Genomic DNA, 20,653 nt, shown 5'->3' on the forward strand with positions numbered 1-20,653 from the left:
AAATAGACTATAGCTAAATATTGGATTTCATTTACTACAATACTCGACAGCCTTATCTTTTAACTTATTTTAGCTAATGACGCAGCGATCAGATCGGCCCTTGAGAAGAGTATCCATATCTTCCTCGCTTAATGTCCCTTCCTTCGAAGTCTCCCAAAAGTTGGAAAGATGTGCCTTCGAAACGTCCCGACGAATGTAGAACAAAATGTACGCGCTCGCATCTACTACATCGCGATCGTGAATCTCATAAATCTGTGCGTCGTTGAACAGCCGCCACTGACCATCGAATTCCGATTTGAGCGAGGCTACGTAATGTCCACCCGAGAGAGCGCCTTGGTGGTGCACTACGCCGTACAAATCGTACAGCATTTCAGAACGACCATCATCCTTGGTCTGCCTATCCTGCCCCACGATATGCGTATCACCGTTGCTCTCTTCACCATTGGATTCAGCGTCGTTCTCCATTTTCAGGACCGTTTTGGGAGCAACCGAGTCCGGAGCCATGATGCGTGATAGATCCAAACCTTCTATGGGAAAGACAACCAAATCACGAAGCTTGCGACGCATATGTTGCGTAAATTGGAATCGCTTCAGTTGGATGATCACCACCGGCGGCAATCGCCAAAGACTCATGCGTTTCGTTTGTACACGAAAGTCTTTGCACCGTGAGCAGTAGGCTTCCGGAATCTTTTCCTCCTCGGCAAATGCGTCCAAACATTGCTCCAGCGTTATTGAACCAGCGTGGTTGCCCTTTACTCCGCCACAAGAACTGTGATTCTTAACGAACACTGTTGAATGACGCGTGCGTGCCAATGTTTGTTGCGTATTTGATGCCGAGCTCCCCGGTTGCGTCAATCGTTGCCCAAAGCCACCTGTTGCTAAATCCACCGCAAAATGCCAGTCAACCACTATGCTGTCGCCGTCCAACACAGTGGTAAATTCATCGTCATCTGGAATGAGACAACCCACGCAGCAGTCGAACCAGCGACAAATGAGACAGCGACGCCCATCACGAGACGTAATGCGCAATCGGAATCCATAGCGAGGGACAGGTCCAGCAGACACTTCTTCCATGTCTGTTGTCGTTCTGCCGACGGATTGTCGTTTGCCTGTTTTGGTGAGTTCAACTGATTGCTCTTTGAGATTGACAGTTTTTTTAGAGGAAGAAATCTCGGAAAGGAACCGAATCGCTTGTTTGGGTACGACGTTTCGAACCCGTGCTGCAATCAGGTCGTATAAGTCACGCCCAGTACAAGTTTGAAGGTCATTCACACGCATCAGAATTGGAGTCCCAAAAACACGATGGGCCAAAGGGTGCAGGGAATTTTGCGATACAAGTTCCGAGCGCCGCTGTGCAATTGCCAAAAAGGATGCCCGGGGTTTGACGAAGAGAACCTCGCCGTCCGAACTTTCATCTGTTGACACACCGTCGCTCTCTGTCATTGCATTACCTTGCAGCGGCGAGTCTTCAATCGGACTTTCCAGTTCGTAAACATGTAAGAGGGGTAAGTCTCCGGTCTCTTTGTTTTGGAGGTCTTGTAGAGACCATGTATTCTGCAAGAATCAAACGGACTGTCAGCACAAAATCTTTTTCATCACCTTCGCCTTAAACGCATTTGGGAATACGTACCGGTGCTATCTTTGAAATGTAACCGTCCCGCATGTCCACAACAGAGAAATTCTGTGCCATTTTTTGGTATAAAGCTTCTCTTTCACTCCTTTCTTTTTCGCTTTCCTCGTCTGCTGCTGAATTTGACGACACGGCCTTCCCATTCTGCTCAACATACAGTAACATTGCAAGTGCCAGCAACACATCGCGAAGCTTTCCATCACTGTTGACACGAACACAATACTTCAGCGTATCCGTACCGTCTTTCAACGGATACACAACCAGGGAAACTGTCAGCTGATCATCCTCAGGCAGCGGAAGTTGCAAAAACGAGAATGGCTCGAAGCGGGCGCTTTCGTATTTGCAGGATCTACAGGTCAACAAGCTCTTGTATTGACCGGTAAATAAAGCTACGATGATTGACATTTCTCGTTTCAAGTGATTTGTCCACCAAATATCAGCTAACTCGTGATCCGGTCGGCCGTCCGAGTCCGGTGCCTCAATATATGGCTTGTCCATTATTCGGTTTAAATCTTCCGAAAGACCACCGAGTAAAAAGGCGAGCAGCTCTTGTGCATCGTGTTGCTCATTGCCAGCAAAATGATCATTGAACTTGCCTAGCGAATCCTTGAATGTCTTTGGCGTCAGAGACGGCGCGTTGACCATTGCGTACGAGCCAGGTGCCCGGACACGACGAAGAGGTACCTGAGGAGTTTGATTGAACTGCTTCCATAACGAATTAATGAGCACTGCACTGACTTGAGCCAAATGCCCTTGGTGGCCTAGTGGATTGGTGGTATTGATGTCATTGAGGTACGCCTTGGACGTAAAGTATTCCCGAAAAATTGGTGTGTGACTCAAACATTGAATCGAAGAATTCAAGTAGCATGTATTTCTGAGAAATGTTGCAAAGAAATTAGCCGTACCGGCTTCAAGTAAAATCAGCATTCAAATTCTTTCTTCCACTTACCCCATATTGTACAGACCTACAACCCCATCGCCCAGATCAGAATCAATTTTTTCCTGCGAACTTTTCCCTCGAAATGACCATTCTTTACCATCCACACCTCTAGGCCACAGCCCGGTTTCCATGTCCTTGATTTCCAGAAGCAAAGTGATTGCGCCTCCGCTTTGACTTCGACGTTTTCGCTGTTCAACTATGTTTGACCTGGTATCAACAATCCAATCGTCGCAATTTTCGTGTCGGCCGTCGGCTGTGACTGATGTGGGTTTATCGTTACTCACAACCCAAAGCCTTGCCAAGTCAGGGTCGACATCGAGCTCTTTGCAAAGTTGAACCAATGTGACGCCCACTGGAGTGACTCGACTTAGTTGAAAGTTTTGTTGAAACGGCCGAGCTTCCCCTCGAGATGCGGCATCACAAAGATACACAGTGACAAAGAACGGATACAGTTCGATTTCGTTTTCGGTTGGAATCCGCGGCTTGGAACTGTGCGGGGACGTGGGACCCGACGTTGCAATGTAGCGTACAACCGAGCGATGAATTGGTGGACCACCATCGTACCATGCCTGGAGAGCGTTCCACCCTAGCGGAGGTAAAATCTCGTATTCATGCTTCCATCGAATATTGCCTAGTAGAGCCAGACTTCCGTTTTCGGCCAGTAAGGAGGCATTGTTGATTCTAGGAATACCACGAACACCTTTCCGGGACGAGTCTGAATCGGCACCATCCTCGGGAGTTCCCGAAACCTTCTTCACGTGCGTGGCCCAGAAATTTAGCCAACTGGCGTCGATAATGTACCAAATTGTACCTCGAGGTCCTCGCCGAGAAACGCTACTCTGAGGATATCGAGCTTTATGGCGCCGTTCTATTTCAGTGATCAAAGAAATCTCCATGGATGCTAGAAGGGGAGGGATTCCAAACAGGACGGCCGCAATCAGACGCAGATCCATCATAAGCGCTCCGAGTCGCGACGTAGGACCCGCCTCGGCCGACTGATTCCATGCACAAAAGTCGTCAAAGTCCATCACATTTTGCACTTTGGTGTGTTTCAGAGCATAATCGACCAGCGTTTTCAGCTCTATTTTTTGTCCATCCTTGGCCGTTCGACCAATCCTTGGCGGAACGATTCCCAGAAAGACTGCCGTATCCAATTCTACCAGTGCTGCTTCATCCATCGTTTTCAGTTTAGCAGCATTTATGGGATCGTCGTCGTCTTCTTCGGCAGAATCGTCGTCATCTTGTGGAGGGGAGGCTGCGTCCAACCGAAAATCGGCGTGTTCCAACAGACTAGTCAACATCCGAGCGACCTGTTGACGGTTCAGAATCAGCTTGTGGTTGCTGTTGGTCTCATTTTCGTTGTCATTGGAAGATTGGAACATGGCAAAAAGCCATCGCAGAAGTGGTGTGTCGACATCATCGGCTCCCACCCTAACGGCAGTACCCCCAAATTGCAAAACATTCGCCAACGTCCAGTACAATTGCGTTTCGGGTTCACCCGTGGACGTCACCGTAGCATAAGCGCCGTCGGTGCTTCGTGACGCAGAACAAGGGCGAGCGCAACCGGCTTCAAACACCAATTTGGCCAACGATGTGGGCAGATACCCGCCGTGGCCCATTTCTTCATTGGCGGTCGTGACGGCCGCGACGAAGGAATTGGTACTAATGGCTTGCTTCGGTGTCGCGACGGTGTTACTCTGTGATTCCTCTTCACTGGCGGCTGCCATGGGGTCACCCTGTAAAAGTGGGGCCGACAGGGACGATTGTACCATGGAATGGAACCGCCGCTTGACCTCGTATAAACGTGCGTCGGTCAGATCGAACCGTTCCGAGAGTGCTTGTGGCGATGCACTATCAATTGCGGACGACGACGCGGATTGTATGGTTTCGAGATACGCCGTCACGGTTTCTGGGACACTGGGCAGGGGCACCATGGATGATCCCAACGTGGCAACCCAATCCAGCAGTTCGTGTGACCGTGATTCGTCCTGAAAGGTATCCAGCACGCGTCGACAAAATTGCAACTCCGACACGGTGGCTTGCAAATATCCCACATCCTGATCGGAACTCTCAAATATTGCGTCCAATAGCGGTTTGTAAGGCGAATCCTTGTAGGAATCTTCACCGTAAACGTCCGTGAGAAAGCGATGAACCGTATCCCTGGTGACGACCCCCTTTTTCTGGTACGCATCGTATATTTGAAACGCCATCGTCGCCATGGTCCAGACAATTCGTTCTTGTTCCGAAAGTTGCGTATCGTCCAAAAGTGCATCCTGGCCACTCCTACTTTGGTCGTCGTCCGGACTTGTTTGGCGTACCAATTCTTGTTGAAAGGTCGTGTACTGTCGACACACGGCGAGTAAAATGAGAACGTCCGGGATGGCAACTTTCGGATTGGCTGCCCCACCGTAATAGGTCGCTGCCGACGTGGTGGCTCGAGCCTGCAGAGCGTAACTCCAACAATCGAACAGACCCATGTGTCCGGAGGCACCCGCGTGCGGCTGTACCGACACCGGCGCCAGAAAGGCCCACAACGAGAGCTTGCTGTCCAAGGCAAAGTTACTCGCCAACCATCTTTTCCAGTACGGTGCAATCGTCAGAGGCACGGGTCCCGGTGCACCGTTCGAATCCATTGGCGGATGACGGTAAAAGAGACTCTCGAGCAACGCCGGGTCCGTGTCGGGGGCGTCGGCAGCCCGCGGCGTTGGGCCGGACGCGGGTTGGCGCAAGGCGAGAAAGGCCGTCACAATGCGCTCCACCGTGGGACGTCCGAGGATCTCACACGCCTGCCATACGGGTAGAATGTGGGACAAATGCGACTTCATGGAGACCGACAAATTGGGGACAAGCTCGTGTGTTGGTAGATTTGACTTGGTGAAACGATCGATTGCGCAATCCCACGTTCCCAAAATCAACGGGTCATTTATTGGGCGATGCGCTCCGCGTGATAAGGAATGGAGACCAGAAATTGTTCGACGAGGAGAGTCAGAGTATTCGGAGAGGATTGCACGATTGTTGCTGTTGTGTTTTGGATTGCCTGTGAAGAGCGATTCGATGGACTCGCATAAGTAGGTGTGGTCACTGGGTTTTGCTTTTTTTCGTCTCCCCCCTACCATCGTCGTTGTATTCCGTCGTGGTGAGGTGTTCCAGGGTTTTCGGGGTCTCGCCGACTGTGTGTGCGTAGTGAGCGGTGTGGAAGGAAGCAGATTCGGTACCAATTAGGGAGAACGGTCGCTGAACCCGGATGAAATTGGCGAGTCGACTCTCGGTACTTATTGCGTTGGATACCGGAGGACATTGTCACGACAAGTGTCCGGAGACTGGAAAAAATCCGACTTCACGTCCGAATACCGCATCGTGCGATGGATCGATCGACCATGACAACGGATCCGTGAAAACGAGCCAAAGAAGCCATGCCGTCCCAACGACGAACGGCAATCCCTGATTGAACTCAAATCGATTATCTTCAATACCCTCTACAGCTAGACGATACAGAAAGGAAAAACGAACGCCCAGAAACAGAGTATGACACGTCGATTTAATGGAACATTCCTGGTCTGGGGGATTCTTCTCGTGGGATGGTCCCAAGGGTATACTTGGTCGATGGATACCAACGCTGCCTTTGGTTCCAGACGATGCGTGACAATAAAACCTACCGATCGATATCACTCATGTCGGCCGAGCAGACATCCCTCGTATCGGCAACGAGTCGTGACGCCGTCACTCGATCGATCCAATACGGCTCGAAAGGTTGTTTCCGATTCTACCCGACAAACAGACCTCCCCCCATCATACCAAATGATCAGACGAGTATCAATGCTTCCGAATCTCGAGTGCTAAAGCTATCGGTCTGGTCTGGAACAATACAACCCGCGTTGCTGGCCCTCTTGGGGTCCTTTCTAGCGGCGCTACTACTCCTCGCTTGGGAAGATGTCACCTGTTCCTTGGTACTACCCTCCCGTTCCCGAACCTCACTTCCCGTCAACAACGTTTGGGCCGCATCAACCATTCGTGGCATGGGTTTTGGTGCCTCCGAACGAGCCCAGATTCAACAACAGCTACAAGACGAAGCTTTCTCTTCGACCGGGACCGACTCGGACATCGATTCGTTGCTGGAAACGTCCTTGCTTTCGTACAACGAAGTCATGGAAACCCACCGCACCGAACGTGTCGCTCGCTGGAAATCACACCCTAGCAATGACAACGTCGACGCAATTCCGTCCTCGATTCACGTTCTCGTCGCATGCTGGCAGCAAATTGCGACTCTCCGTGCTTTGGCCAACGACTACCAGTGGGATACGATTCGGTCCCAACTCCGGTCCGCACCCTGGACTGACCTGGAACCGGCCGCCTCGAGTTTGCGCCAATACCAGTACCGCACCGCGCGTGTGGTCGTTACCAAGGATGACGACGTCATTGGCTTCGACTGGGGCTCCTGTGCCTGGCGACACTGCGGCGCCCTCGCCGATGTCGTGGAAGCGTCCGACGAACTCGACACCCTGCTCGGTGTATTGGAACCACTCGAGGCTAACTTTTGTTTGGACGTCATGGAGCGGAGTTTGCGCGATATGCTGACCGTTTTGCCCTGGACACTGGCGCGACCGGACGACGCCGCCATTTACGCACGGTTGCCCACCTATCAACCGCACCGTGTATTCGATCCAGAAGACGAATTGGAAGAAGGGGAAGTTGACCCACGACTAGACGATGCATACTTGCAAGCCTTGCAAGATCTGCGTATTGACTAAACTAATAGATTCAATTGATGTAGGGATGTGGTTGAATTAAAGTGGAATAACGCCAAATCATTACGGTCGGCCCCCATTACTACCTCGCATTCTGCTTTTCGAACGTTTTGCCGTCGAATAAATCTATTACTAGATTAAATTGTTTTCCTCAAGAAGCGGCTCCTTTTAGGAGAAAGGGTTTTGGATTTGTCAGAAGAGTAGACCGGCTACCGCTATTCGTTGTCAAGATGATGTAATCTTTGCCGTCTAGTCATGTAGAGCAGTACACGAATGCTTAATGTAACCTCTACGGGATACCACGATATCCGGGTTCTATTTTTCAGCTGAGGAAACTCCATGTGCACGCACTTATTCCTGTCATCAACGTAGCCGCGCCGCCGCCGCACACCGTGCTCCCTGCAAAAATCGAAGTATCTGGGGAATTTCTCGAACGTATCGCTCCGCGAATCCAAGGCAAGGCGAGCGAATTCGTTTTTCTATCGTTATCAATATCACTGTTGAAGATGAGAATATCTGATCCGATTGTTAAGGGCGAGGGCCGATTTTCGAAGAGTTGCGTAGGCCGTATGAGCAGTGCTGGGGTAAGCATAAATATTGTGCTGGTGTTGTTAGGTTCCACACCTTTTCTTGCTGACAAGGACACTCTTGCGCAACACAGCTTCAAGGAGCCGTTATGGGTTCGTTCATTGGCTTGGGACAGCTTGCTTGGTATCCCGACCCTTACCGCTACGACATGAAGAACAGAGCTATTCCCAAAGCTCTAGATTTGCGTTATATGATCCGAGGCCTCCGAAGCCCAGCTCTCTGGGGTGCTCTAGTCTGCTCGACCTTCTCCATAACCGAATGTGTGATGGAGCAGCTTCGTGATGAATCTCACGACTCTACTTGGGTCAACGCGACTGTAGGTGGAGCGGCTGCCGGAATCGTCGTGGGTAGCATGACCCGTCGCATCGATATTATGGCAGTTTCGGCCCTCGGTTTCGGCGTCGCAATGGGCATGGTGGAATACAATGGTCACTTTATCACCAATCAGCCAAACCTGAATAGACGTGAACGGATGGCGGAGAAGATAAAGAATCAACCGCAGGACAAAACGCCCGCTCCGGGCACGGTGGCTGGATTGAAAGAGCAGTACCCAGAATACAAAGACTTGTAGTAAGTTTTCTTACTGTTGAAAAGCCTAACTTTTATATCATATTGGAAATTACGACGGGTAACGGGGCAAAATTAGGGATTATAGTAGTAAGGAAATCAGCGGACGATAGGACTCAAGTTTGTGTATGCATGCAATCGTTGCGTCCCGTTCCTCCTTCTCTGTGACGAACTCATTTGCTAGTTGCCAGCAAACAAATAATCGGCAATAACCAAGAACAGGCGATTCTTCCCGAACTCAAAATGTGGAGCTGTAGGTTGTCTGTAGATGCCTATACCTAATGTCAGGGCCTTCCTCTAGAAAGGTATTTGAGAAAAACCGCTATTTCGGCCTCTACGACATGAAAAAATCGCTATCTCGGCCGAATCTGAAAATTTCTAAGTACTTTTGATTTAGCGCGAAACGGATTTTAAGTAAAATTAGCAATTAGAAAACAATCCAATGCTTGGTGTATGCTCTGTGTATGATATAGCGGAGGTATCGCGTTGGCATGGATGGGCTGCTTCCAACCCATGACTTACTGCATTCTAACCACGCCTTTTCTTGTCATGGTCCAAGCGCAGCCCCAAAAGCAAAGGGAGATTCCTGTAGCAGTTCACAGGGAAAATTATTCAAGGATGGTTGGAATAGGAACTAACTGTAAGCAACAACGCCAAGGGCAAATCAAAGTAACAATGAAACGGAATCGCTGTCGTTACAGTGAGGACAAAGCACGAGATTTCCAATGACTATCTGCCAGAAAAGCTTCGGGTCAGGAGTTCGTTGTCTTCCCAAAACTTGCCGACAGTGAAGCAATGTCAACCCAATATCCATCACTCCCTACATAGTTCACTAGTAATAGACATACGAGAGGGAGTGCAAGAGTCGTAAGTGCAGCCTCAATAGGTTTACCAAATTTGAACTCAAACGCTGCCGCTACAGGTTTGTTGCTTGGGAACAGCCGTCGCAACTGTCGTTGTGCTATAGTCTTCCGATGCCTTTCTAGGCGTCAAAGGAGACTTTTAATTCTCGTGTAACAAGCAAGAATTGTTTCAAAAGCCAACAGTACTTTTTCTTCTAATTTCACGTCTTGTACCGTTTCCCATCTTCATCGACAGTAAGGTTGTTCGTCCCGTTGGCCTACGTAATTTAGCTGTGAGCGCTGTCAGTTGCAGCTATCACAAGAAAAGACATTTGCACAGTGGCATTCATCATGCAAAAGACTGGTGGTGAATCAACACTTAATGTGCATTTGCTGTTCAAAACTCCTGGAGTCCTGGCGACAGTTTGTGCTCTGTATGCTTGGGGTAAAGTGTTCACAGTCAACTGCTGTGAAACAGATTGATCGAACTTAATGTGCATTTGCTGTTCAAAACTCCAGGAGTCCTGGCGACAGTTTGTGCTCTGTATGCTTGGGGTAAAGTGTTCACAGTCAACTGCTGTGAAACAGATTGATCGAAGCTTGACGGGTTGGAAGCAGCTCATCCATGCCAATGCGATACCTCCGGTATATCATACACAGAGCATACACCAAGCATTGGATTATTTTCTAATTGCTAATTTTACTTATAAGCCGTTTCGCGCTAAATCTAAAGAAAGTACATAAAAATTTTCAGATTCGGCCGAATAGCGATTTTTTCATGTCGCAGAGGCCGAAATAGCGGTTTTCCTCAAGGTATTTCTATCCTTCTAATTGACGTTATGTATGACACATTTGCTGTAACACTGGGAAAGGTTAATTGAAAGTTCCCTGCCAACTTGTCTTACCAGATTCAAACTCTGAAAGGAGATTCATTCCTCGCACTCGCATTCCGAACAAGATTCTTCTGCAAATCTTTTCGATTTGGAAAACAGATTCTTTTGATTCTTTCTGTACCATCTAGTATGCCTCATTTGTACCGACGCTCAAGTTCCTGCAGACCACAAAAAAGATCTCTGCACATTTTCGTTTACAGTTTACTGTTACACTGATTTCCCTGGTGAAAAGAATTCTTCGATGACGCAAATCTTGATCTTGACTGCCCTCCTTGCCGTCATGGCAGAGGCTCTCACATTCTCTCGCAGTGACATGACAGGGAACAATTTTGCGGGCGATATTTTGACATTCAAAGATCGTCTCTACGTCCCTTACGGTCCAGATTTGATTTCTGATCCCCCACAGACGGACCAACCTTGGACGGGATTTGGCTACGGATTGGGAGCAACGGAGCATTGGGCGTACGATCATAAGGAGAAGTACATTTATTCCCAAAGCGAAGCTGGTGGCTACGTAACAATTATTGATTACAACGCTTTGCCAGGAGTAGTGACACCTTATAGTATGAATGTTGGTGGACGCAATGTTGACGTGCGAGATATTGTCGTCTGTTCAGAAGAGGGACTACTCTTTCTGACGCTTACTGATCGAAGCAAGGTGCTTATGTATGAAACCGTGAAACGGAGCTCCCCCGGAACCCCAACGTTGCTCTCTGAGATTGATGCCGGAAACTCTCCAGATGCCATGAAGTAAGTTTTTGAAGGATTTTAGCGTGTCACTTTCAAGTTAACACTCTGATCATTACCTTGTGCTGAACCTGGTTGCAGGCTCTCGAACGATTGCAGTATACTTGCAGTTGCAAACCAGAACGAGGGAACCTCAGTTTTAAATCAAGGCGCTGTCACTTTGGTGACCAATTTTCGTTCAGCAAGTGGACCCGAAACAAAAACTGTGCTGCTCAATACCTTTACGGATGAGTACCTGTTGGGTCGTGAAGTGCACATGCCGTTGACACGAAATGCCATGATATACTGGAATGCCGAGCTCGGATTGGGCTGGGATACTCCAAATGGTCTGATTGATCAATACAATCCAGCCCTTGCGTTCGACCCTGAATTCTTGGCGTTTAACAACGACGGCACGGAGCTTTATCTAAATCTTCAACAAAACTCTGCAATGGTCCGCATCAGTACCGCTACCGGTACTGCTTTGTCCGTTGATGGATATGGCCTTAAAGATCTCACCGCCGGATCCGGTGCTGATATTGTCAAAGACGGCGAGTGCAAGCTTGTGACCAATCCTTGTCTTTTCCTCGCACGTTCACCGGACGGTATTGCGACCGTAGAGTACGAAGGCGTCAACTATGTACTATTGGCTGAGGAGGGAAGTGACTTTGATCTTGGTGACTATGAAGAAAAGGCTGACTCGAACGATATCTTTCAAGGCAATGGAACTTTTGCGTATTCTAATTTTACCTTCGATGCGTCTTTCTTCGCGGAAGGTGACTCCAGCGCTGGTTGCTCCGCTAATTTCAATGCGGAGTGTGAAAGCAACGATCTTCCTTGGTGCTCCAACTTTGAACTTACAGTTGGATCGTCAGCTGTCGACTATACAGACCCAACTGCTCCCAAGATGAACCGCATCGTTGGGTTTGGAGGGCGAGGAATCTCAATCTTTCGAGTACCATCTAACGTTCAGCAGCAAATTACGATGGTGTGGGAGTCCGGCTCCGAGTTTGAGGAGCGTACCTGCGCCGACTTTCCGTGGGCGAACAACGCTCTTACGGACGAAGAGTTTGCTCCCATTTGTACCGATTCAAACCAAGACTTTGAGTGCGCTCGTTGGATTCTTGTTTCCAACGACGATCGGGAGGGCATCAACGAAAGGTAAGTCTGTCGCATCTAAACGCCGAGCATTTCTTGCGAAGAGTACAGCTATGTCATTCTCACCGCGGGTTGAAAACACGAATCAGAAATGATCCTCTTGGCGACGGATGTACCTTTAACAATGGTAGCACTGGTGCATGTCCGATGGGATCAACAGTGGATACAAAGGCGCAGCAAGACGGCCTAGGCGTCGAAACAGTTGTTGTCGGAATTGCATGTGACCATCTCGTTGCTCTGGGTTGTGGCGAGAACAATGCGATGTGCTTTCTATACGACATATCCGACATTGAGTCTCCGGTCCATCTCAAAACTTTCAACTTGAGCCCGTCATCTCGCAATAGAAACCCCGAACAGTCTTATCTCGACGATCTTGGTGATATTGATGCTGAAACGATCCAGTTTATTTATCCCGGCCAGAGCCCTACCGGAAAGTCTGGATTTATATTTGGCGGTGCCATTAGTGGTACCCTCTCTTTCTGGGAGTTTGAGTGCGCTAGCGAAGAAACCGCTCAAAGCGGCTCTGGTGGTGGGCAGAGCCAAGAGTTAAGTGACAGCGACGAGAGTTTGGAAGGCGGGGCGATCGCAGGAATAGTGATTGGATCGGTTGTCGGCTTGGCTTTGCTTGCTGTCATTGCCTTGAGGGCCATGGGAGGAAACAAGAAAGAAATAGACACGGGCAAAACAGGCAGTAGCGACCATACCGAGACCGTAGATGGTCTAGCTTAATTTTGTGGAGTTCTTTTTCTTTATCAATCCGGATTGTGATTGTTTGAAGTTTCCCTGATCAATACCTGACATCGCTTGTCTACAACTACTGGACCGAAACGGATTCACAGTCACTGTCAGTACCTTTTGCATCTATATTTAACTACTCTTGATCGTTGGCTACGCCTGCAGAATTCAACTCTTCATACAAGTCTTTTACGCCGAATCTACATACGCACAAAATTGATCTGTATTAACAGAAAGGCGGTCTACGGAACAACTATGTATGATACAAAAAGCATATTCTTCTCCCATAGAAGAACACTAAAATACGACTGCAAACCTTCTCATCATCAACTTATTCGACATCGTTGCGTTCGTCATCTTCGAAGATGATCCGCTGTAGCTCACGCAAAATGGCATTCCCCAGGACTCGGTGTCCCTCCACCGAAAGATGAACATAGTCCGGCATAAGATCCGAAACAATCTGTTGCGACTTTGCCGTATAGTGGTCGTTGCCCAGGGTTCCCAGAAACAACGAGTCGACATCGAAGTAAACTAGGTGGTCGTGTTCTTTGCAGAATGTAGCCAATTGCTGATTGATTTTCTGAATAGAAGGCCAGAGTAAGAAGTGGCGGCGAGCCTGATTAGCCTTAAAAGTCTCTGAATGATGCCATTCAAAGAGATGATGCGCTCGACCTCCAACTTTCTCCAGGCTCCCATTTTGCCGCGACGATCGTGGCAAAATGCCCTGAATGACCACCACCGAACCGGGGTTGCTGAAGGCAATCTCTTCTACCGTCCGGAGAATACCCAAGACAGTCGCTTCTTCAGAGCAGCCACCCCGGGATAAATCGTTTGTTCCAATAAGTAGCCAGAAAACCTTGGAGTTCAGCGACTGCGGCAGTTCGCCGTGTTGCATTCTCCACAATAAATTGGCTGTTGAATCACCGGCAATACCCAAGGCCAGACCTTCCAATTCACCTCCACCGGCGCTGGTAAAGGTTTCATTCCAGTATTTGCGAATTAAGTGGCCATCCTGGCTTGGTTTGTTATACCAGTAGCCGTTCCATTCTTCCGTCGTCTCGTCCCCAAAGAAAACCACATCGTAGTCAACATTTTGTTGAATACGTTTTTTGTTGGCTTCATGAGCGGGTAGCCAGCCTTGTTGTTCCTCTCGCGAGATCGTTTCGGTAAAGTCTTCGCATTGACAGGCGTCGTCTCCACCCTGAAAATCGAGAGAAAATGGGTCAGCAAGATTAAGGAGACCTTTCACGACCTACCTTTTCGTCCCTCCATTTATCAACTTACAAACAAACACCAATGATCTAACTGCGATGCTTTGAAGTTGTAGTCCAATTCGATTTTGGTATAATCGTGCGAGAGTCGGTTCCTATACATAGGCGTTTGAAAAGACTTTACGAACATGTAGAAAAGTAGTCCGATGATGGATAGGACTAGAGCTGTCGCAAGGCGCGGATAGTACTCCAAATGCAGCTTTAGGAACATACATAGCTGATCTAGTGGATGACTCGTCGAACCGGAAGAAGATTGAACCGGCATGGGTTTCATGTCGCGCCGAGACGACCTACCGTTGCTTTCCATTTCCATAGCGGCAAAGTTCGGCCTGCTTCCACCGTTTGCTGCCATGGGAGTTATCCTATCCTATGCTGTTTGCTTGGGCTGAAAGACAAAATCCTTTGAAGGTCACGAGCTTGCTTTATGCAGCGAACTACTAGATTGTACGGACGACCAAGACCGGAGCCCCCCGGGACGAAGCAAAAAAGTCACGAATGATCCACCCGTAATGAGAGCGGAAAAGACCGACTTTATCCCGCAGATTCGCCAATAAAACCCAAAAGACCCATAATGTCAAAACTCCACTTTGTTATGTAACTGAAAGGAATTGCCCCTCCCTCTGGCCGCTTTCTACTTTACATTACATTAAATCCGATTCATTGGCAGTAGATTGCTTTACATTGAAATAAACATAGGAATGGATCTAGAACAATCTCAGTTCAATTTTCACAAGTCCACTTTTACTGCCACAGTTTGAGCGTCTTGTCAAATCCACAGGTTAGAATGGAGTTGCTGCCTAGAATTTCTATTCCCGATAGCTTGCCTTCATGGGCCTGCAGCTGGCGCAACATTTTCCAATCACGGCAGCCCCACAACCGTGCCGTCCCATCATAGGAAGACGACGCCAGATATTCACCGGACGCATCAAACTGTAGTTTGGTTACCACGTTGGAATGCGCTGGCAAGGATGCAGCCAGTTTCCGCCTTCGCAGATCCCAAATCTTGATCGTACCGTCGTCACCGGCCGTGGCCAATTGAAAGCCGTTCGGGTGAAAAATAGCGTTTAGCACACGCTTCGCATGCCCCAGAAAGTGTTTAATAGACTTGCCAGTCCTCAAATCCCAGACCTGTACGATTCCGCCGAAATCAGTCGTGGCACATAGACTGCCGTCTGGATGGAAACCAACACCGTAACACTCCTTCCAATGACCATCTTGGAGCAGAATATTCTGGCTAGTTTCAATATCCCATAAACGCCAGGTATGATCAAAACTGGTGGTTGCGACATGTCGTTGCATCGGATGAAAAGCTGCTCGGCATAATCGGGATTGATGACCGTGTAAGACCGCTTGCTCAGTTACGGCAAAGCGCTCGGTGCTATCGACAGCTCCTGCATCGTCCAACATGACAGTGTGAGCGCTCTGCACACGGTACAACTTAGCAGTCAAATCGATGGACGTTGTTGCCATAATTGCCAGGTCTTCGTTTACTTTCATTGTATCCAAGCCCATAATCCGGTCTTCGTGGCACATGGTCTTGCCCCCTAAGATCTCAAGCGCGGAGGAACTTCCATCCCATAACTGAACGCTTCCAGTCCAACCCCCAGTTGCAACGACGGGAATCCCATCCAAAGTTTGTGCGCTGATGCAGCTCACAACACGGCTATCACCATACTGAGAACCCTGCAGGGCCATCATCTGAATGGATTGGTACATTTTGTGACAGGATTCATCGAGCACGTCCACTTCCGTACTGGTGCCGGGTTTTTCGTCAATTTTACGCTTGCGCCGGTTCGCTTGCAAGCGGAGTCGGCGTTCCCGTTCCAGTCGCGCCCCCGCCCGTTTCAATGAAAAATTGGCAATCGCTTGACGAGCCTCAATCAACTCCTGCTCCGCACGGGTGTATTTTGTCACCTCTTCTTCGTATCTTTCATTTGCTCCGCGTTGCCCAGTCAGATCTTCTTCCTTAAAGAGCGACGCCGCATCCAGTGAGACTTTTTGATGCGCCATGGCTTCGCGCAAGCGCTGGCGCACATCGGCCAAATTTTCTCCGAACAAACGGACGGGCTGTCCCATTTCTCGCAAAGCGGCGCGCACTTGTTCCGGCAGCGTGGGCACATCCAAGGAAGCCGCAATTTTCTTAGCCTCCAGATCCAGTAGCATGGCTTGGTGGACTTCTTGCTGGGCTCGACTCGCGGCCGTCAAACTGAGCACCTCCGTTTGAGCAGCATTGTGTTGTTGACCTCCTTGCATAATGAAACTAAGGAATATCTTTACACTTCGAACGCGGATCAGATTTTGTACTACTTGTTGGATAGGAACTGGCACAGACGACCGTATTGTGAAACTCGCCTACGAGGCATATAAGTTACGGCCGTCTCATCGTTTCCACCAGACATAAAAAGTTGGGTGGTGTTTGGTTGTCGTGTCTCAACACAACGAAACATAGGAATAGTCCTGTCTCTACGACAATCTAGAGTTCGGACAGGTAAGCTAGGACGTCCTATCCGTATACCCGCTTACTAGGTATTGGGGAGTAACATAACTATTCCGAACACTAGCTAGGGCAAAGATTTTATCAAACGTGCGCTTAAGTGTGAGCTCTAGAAGTAAGTATATTGGTTGGTAAGGCCTGAGCTTACTCAGCTCCTCGATGCCACCATGATAGGAAGGGCTCTTTACAGGGGGAACGCTTTCCCGATATCTGAGTGGTCAATTTGGTCATGATACGGACCTTGGGATGAGAGTGACTCACAATGTGAGCCCGAGTTGCACCATTGGCTTGTGTACGGATCTGGAACCACAGCAAATGACGCAAAATGCTCCTGGATAGCGCGTAGTAGTGCGTTTGCAACGAATTCGTGTCCTTTTTTGGAAAAATGAAGACCGTCGTGGAAGAATCGACCAAAGTCGGCTTCAGAATGCATCAGGTCGAATAAGTTTAAACAGGGCAATTTTTTTTCTGAGGCGACCCGTTGGCAGGCCAAAGCGTATTTTCTTGTTTGCTCAAGAGTTCGTTCCAGCTCTCCCGTTGCTTTCTCGCCATAACGTTGCACTTGGTGCGCTAGCCGCTGCTCGTGATGGACTGGTGGCGGTGTGATAAGAATAATTCGTGGTGGCTTAAATTGAACTTGAAGGCGATTGAGAATTGTGTTCAAATTTTCTCGATATCGTTCCAATGGAACGTGGTGATGGGCGGCCAAGTCAGGCAGCCCCGCGTCGTTTGCGCCGAACCAGACAACTGCCAACTGGACGTTTACTAACAACTCGTTCCACACTGTGTCCAAGTGAAGGTAGAATTCTGTATTGTAACCAGAGTATCCGCGGTTAACGACGTCAGCACGTCGTTGAAAGACGTCCGCAAGTTTTCCACTCCATCCTTCGAAGGACGTCTGCGTGAGAGAGTCACCTAACAGCAAAATTTTGGGACGTGTAGTCATGCTGCGGTTATATTTTTGAAACTAGTGGGATGGAGGTAAGGTGTCGAGGACAGAGTGAAGGCGCGCTACCTCTTCCTTTTCCAGATCTCATCGGCTTTTCTCAGTGCCGGACTTACCAATCGAACCTGTTTTGCGTTGCCAGTGCATACGGGTCGCTGTCTTCCTGGCCGAATGAATCACGGATCAAAGTCGGGAGATTATAGATTATCGATGAGGTTTTATAAGGCCAGCAAATGGAGTCTTGTCAAAAGACCTAACGGAAAGGATTTACACTAACTGTAAATACTATTCTTGTTGGGACCCCTGAACTATAATTGGAGTATACGATTTGATACTCCGAAAAATTAAACTTTAATAAAAGGTGTGTCTTTTCTGATAATATTAACTCAGAGATGCGACTTCCGTTTTGGCCATTCCCGACAAAGAAAGTACACTTACTTAACTTCATCGCTATAAAACGAAAGATGAGTCCCGAGAACAAAATTTAACAGCTGAGTTTTTACAGTAATCTCACACATTTCTTTAACCAACCAACATCATGTCGAAGGGCCTTCTGATTGCAATCGTAGCGACTGTGGTACTCATCACGGCAATTGTGATTCCAGTGGCGATTCTGGTACCAAAGAGCAAGGACGAAGCCGCTGTCATCACCACCGGTCGTAGTGGATCCTGGTCGTTCGTAAGTGGGACATCAGCCCCCACGATAGCAGCGACCACAGCTCTTCCAGTCGCACCTCCAAGCAGTTTTCCGTCAATAAATCCTGGCATAGAAGATGTTATGACTTCCGAATATATTTCGGCTCCGCCTTCCATATATCGCACGACCGCAGTACCGACGATAGTACCTTCGATGGACGCCCCCTCTACCTTACCTAGCATCTTGGCATCCCTGGTCCCACCTTCTGGAGCACCCTCAGACCGACGCCTACTTCGACCCTCCTCCCGACCGTCCGATGTACCATCAAATTCTCCTACAGACTTCCCCGCGACTGTATCCTGGCCGCTCCCAGACGTGGATCCACACTATACTTTTACACTGAAAATGCATTGGAAGCCGTGGTACTTCTGGCAAGAGGAGGGATACGAGCGTAAATGGTGCTTGGAATGCACGCGCTGTCAAAACGTCACTGCTTCAGAATCAGGCACAAGCGTTTGCAGAGACGAGAATCCAAATGTGTTTGACTGCCAGGCAGGCGACCAACTTTGGCTTCAAACATGTAACGAGGATCTCACGGGACATCAAGGCAACGCTGAATTTCGAGTTCTTCGCCATGACGATGGTGATCAATTGCAGGTTGTCGGAACGAATTTTTGCGTTACACTTGTCCGACCCCGTTTCATGAATCTACAGCAGTGCCAGGTCGGGAATGCACTTCAGCTATGGGAAGGTTTTACGACTGATAAGCCATTTGCCTTGCATCCGAAACACAATATGGAATTGTGCGCGTCCCAGCATCATCACCCTAAAGCGAGCGAACTGTTGTTCGCCTCGGGTTGCGACCTAGCCTATAAATGGAACACTGCGTTGTGGGAAACCATTTCGGTGCTTAGAAATTTTTGAATGTCATTACCAATGAAAATATAATGCGTCCTCTTGTACATTAAGAGAGGGTCCAGTCCGGTTTTCGAAAGCATGCTTTCAGATATGTCTGATTGAGCAATCGGGAGAACAGATTGTTGATTTTGTGAGTCAATCGGTGATTGTACAACTGGTCACATTGCAGACGTGCTACATGTTTACTTGGGCGGGAGCATTGGTGCATTGCTCCGCGTTGGAGCAGTGCTTGCGACCTCGTCTGGACGGATAGAACAACATAAAACATGCACATGATCATCACTCTCCATCACGTTTACAGTTAGCATCGGAATAAGGTGTCGATAGAATCATGGAATATTGTGGTGTCTAGAGTAATGAGTACCGATGCAATCGTCGGGGCAATATACCTGTGGTATATCGACTGGCGCGATGACATCACGGTATTAGTAGCGGATTCACTGCAAGTGTTAGAAAAGTTACCGGATACCGGTTCGTCCTATGAAGCGGTAGGCGCGCTCCTCTGGTATAGGTCACGAAAAATTTTCATCACAAGAGTTCGTCGCGATCATAAGAGTTCCCTCCGATCTTGGTTCGCCCACTCACCGGTCTTTTCAAACAAGCCCACATAATACACCCATCGAAACGATCTCACTTCCCGTGGATTTATTCCGTTCACTCGAAAATAGTAACCCTCGTTGCCATGGTGTCTCAGAACGCCTTGGTCGGGACAGCAGTCGGCCTCGTTGTCATCATCATTGTTGTCATTCCAGTCGCGATCTTGGTACCAAAAAGCAACGACGACAACCGCAGCCGAGGCGGAACTTCTGCTTCGAACGAAGCGCTTCCAGGCGGCATTAATTTTCCGTCCATTTCGCCGAGTTCTTTTCCGTCGTTAAGACCTTCTGATCTTGAGCCTTCCGCCAGTCCTTCCCTTGGACCGTCCGCATTAGCTTCCGATTTCCCCTCTCTCTCTCCATCGATCGGCCCATCGCCGTCACCGTCGTCGACGCCGACATTTCCCCCTGTCGATCCCGACTTTGCATTTAACCTCATGATGCACTGGGAGCGCGAATACTTCTGGCAAGAAGAATACACGGAGCGTGCGTGGTGTATGGAATGCGTGAAATGTGAGGAACTCTCGGGCGCCGAGGGCAACTCCGGATGTCGTGATAGCAACTCGAACAGCTTTGACTGTGACAGTGAGGATCAGCTCTGGTTGCAGGACTGTGGTGGTCGATCCAAGGGTACTGCGGTCTTTACTATTGTGCGCCACGACTCGTCGGATCAGATTCGTGTGCAGGGATCGGATCTGTGCCTCACGCTGGTGCGTCCGCGATTCATCAACCTGCAGCCCTGTGACGAGGCTGACATTCTGCAACGTTTCCGAGGCTTTGACCGCAATCAGCCATTTGACTTGCGCCCAGTACTGAACGACGAAGGCTGCCTTACGCAGTCACATCATCCTAGAGCTGGCGAAGTCGTCTTTAATGGTGGTTGTGAATTGGCTTACTTTTGGAATACTGCACTCTGGGATGCCATTCCCGCCTAGGTACTTGTTGTCAGTGGCGATGCCCTCAGCGT

At 49.0% G+C, this 20,653-nt stretch overlaps 9 protein-coding genes across 9 annotated transcripts; 5 read left to right on the top strand and 4 right to left on the bottom strand.

The window, feature by feature from the left end:
• Nucleotides 1-15: 15 nt before the first annotated feature.
• On the bottom strand, nucleotides 16-2,557 carry PHATRDRAFT_21982 (predicted protein; the record flags this gene model as incomplete). The annotated part of the gene is made up of 4 exons (XM_002182326.1): nucleotides 16-387; nucleotides 490-750; nucleotides 931-1,477; nucleotides 1,758-2,557. The coding sequence occupies 4 exons, from the start codon at nucleotides 2,555-2,557 to the stop codon at nucleotides 70-72; spliced, it is 1,926 nt and encodes a 641-aa protein (XP_002182362.1). The 3' UTR covers nucleotides 16-69.
• Nucleotides 2,558-5,943: 3,386 nt separating this feature from the next.
• On the top strand, nucleotides 5,944-7,318 carry PHATRDRAFT_47868 (predicted protein; the record flags this gene model as incomplete). The annotated part of the gene is made up of 1 exon (XM_002182159.1): nucleotides 5,944-7,318. The coding sequence occupies exon 1, from the start codon at nucleotides 6,149-6,151 to the stop codon at nucleotides 7,316-7,318; it is 1,170 nt and encodes a 389-aa protein (XP_002182195.1). The 5' UTR covers nucleotides 5,944-6,148.
• Nucleotides 7,319-7,991: 673 nt separating this feature from the next.
• On the top strand, nucleotides 7,992-8,474 carry PHATRDRAFT_38192 (predicted protein; the record flags this gene model as incomplete). The annotated part of the gene is made up of 1 exon (XM_002182160.1): nucleotides 7,992-8,474. One exon carries the CDS (start codon nucleotides 7,992-7,994, stop codon nucleotides 8,472-8,474), a length of 483 nt encoding a protein of 160 aa, XP_002182196.1.
• A 1,914-nt stretch (nucleotides 8,475-10,388) lies between these two features.
• PHATRDRAFT_47869 (predicted protein) lies at nucleotides 10,389-12,818 on the top strand (the record flags this gene model as incomplete). Its single annotated transcript, XM_002182161.1, has 3 exons — nucleotides 10,389-10,955; nucleotides 11,034-12,092; nucleotides 12,221-12,818. Exons 1-3 carry the CDS (start codon nucleotides 10,447-10,449, stop codon nucleotides 12,816-12,818), a joined length of 2,166 nt encoding a protein of 721 aa, XP_002182197.1. The 5' UTR covers nucleotides 10,389-10,446.
• Nucleotides 12,819-13,049: 231 nt separating this feature from the next.
• Nucleotides 13,050-14,559, bottom strand: PHATRDRAFT_47870 (predicted protein). Its single transcript, XM_002182327.1, has 2 exons — nucleotides 14,109-14,559; nucleotides 13,050-14,025 (listed from the first exon to the last, which is right to left on the bottom strand). Exons 1-2 carry the CDS (start codon nucleotides 14,445-14,447, stop codon nucleotides 13,156-13,158), a joined length of 1,209 nt encoding a protein of 402 aa, XP_002182363.1. The 5' UTR covers nucleotides 14,448-14,559; the 3' UTR covers nucleotides 13,050-13,155.
• Nucleotides 14,560-14,684: 125 nt separating this feature from the next.
• Nucleotides 14,685-16,420, bottom strand: PHATRDRAFT_21983 (predicted protein). Its single transcript, XM_002182328.1, has 2 exons — nucleotides 15,506-16,420; nucleotides 14,685-15,448 (listed from the first exon to the last, which is right to left on the bottom strand). Exons 1-2 carry the CDS (start codon nucleotides 16,346-16,348, stop codon nucleotides 14,837-14,839), a joined length of 1,455 nt encoding a protein of 484 aa, XP_002182364.1. The 5' UTR covers nucleotides 16,349-16,420; the 3' UTR covers nucleotides 14,685-14,836.
• Nucleotides 16,421-16,773: 353 nt separating this feature from the next.
• Nucleotides 16,774-17,535, bottom strand: PHATRDRAFT_38196 (predicted protein; the record flags this gene model as incomplete). Its single annotated transcript, XM_002182329.1, has 1 exon — nucleotides 16,774-17,535. The coding sequence occupies one exon, from the start codon at nucleotides 17,533-17,535 to the stop codon at nucleotides 16,774-16,776; it is 762 nt and encodes a 253-aa protein (XP_002182365.1).
• A 538-nt stretch (nucleotides 17,536-18,073) lies between these two features.
• Nucleotides 18,074-19,096, top strand: PHATRDRAFT_47872 (predicted protein; the record flags this gene model as incomplete). Its single annotated transcript, XM_002182162.1, has 1 exon — nucleotides 18,074-19,096. The coding sequence occupies one exon, from the start codon at nucleotides 18,074-18,076 to the stop codon at nucleotides 19,094-19,096; it is 1,023 nt and encodes a 340-aa protein (XP_002182198.1).
• A 1,027-nt stretch (nucleotides 19,097-20,123) lies between these two features.
• PHATRDRAFT_52304 (predicted protein) lies at nucleotides 20,124-20,621 on the top strand (the record flags this gene model as incomplete). Its single annotated transcript, XM_002182163.2, has 1 exon — nucleotides 20,124-20,621. One exon carries the CDS (start codon nucleotides 20,124-20,126, stop codon nucleotides 20,619-20,621), a length of 498 nt encoding a protein of 165 aa, XP_002182199.1.
• Nucleotides 20,622-20,653: the final 32 nt, after the last annotated feature.

The sequence above is a fragment of the Phaeodactylum tricornutum genome, chromosome 15 (genome assembly GCF_000150955.2).
Source record: "Phaeodactylum tricornutum CCAP 1055/1 chromosome 15, whole genome shotgun sequence".
In the NCBI taxonomy this organism is placed as follows: Eukaryota; Bacillariophyta; class Bacillariophyceae; order Surirellales; family Neidiaceae; genus Phaeodactylum; species Phaeodactylum tricornutum.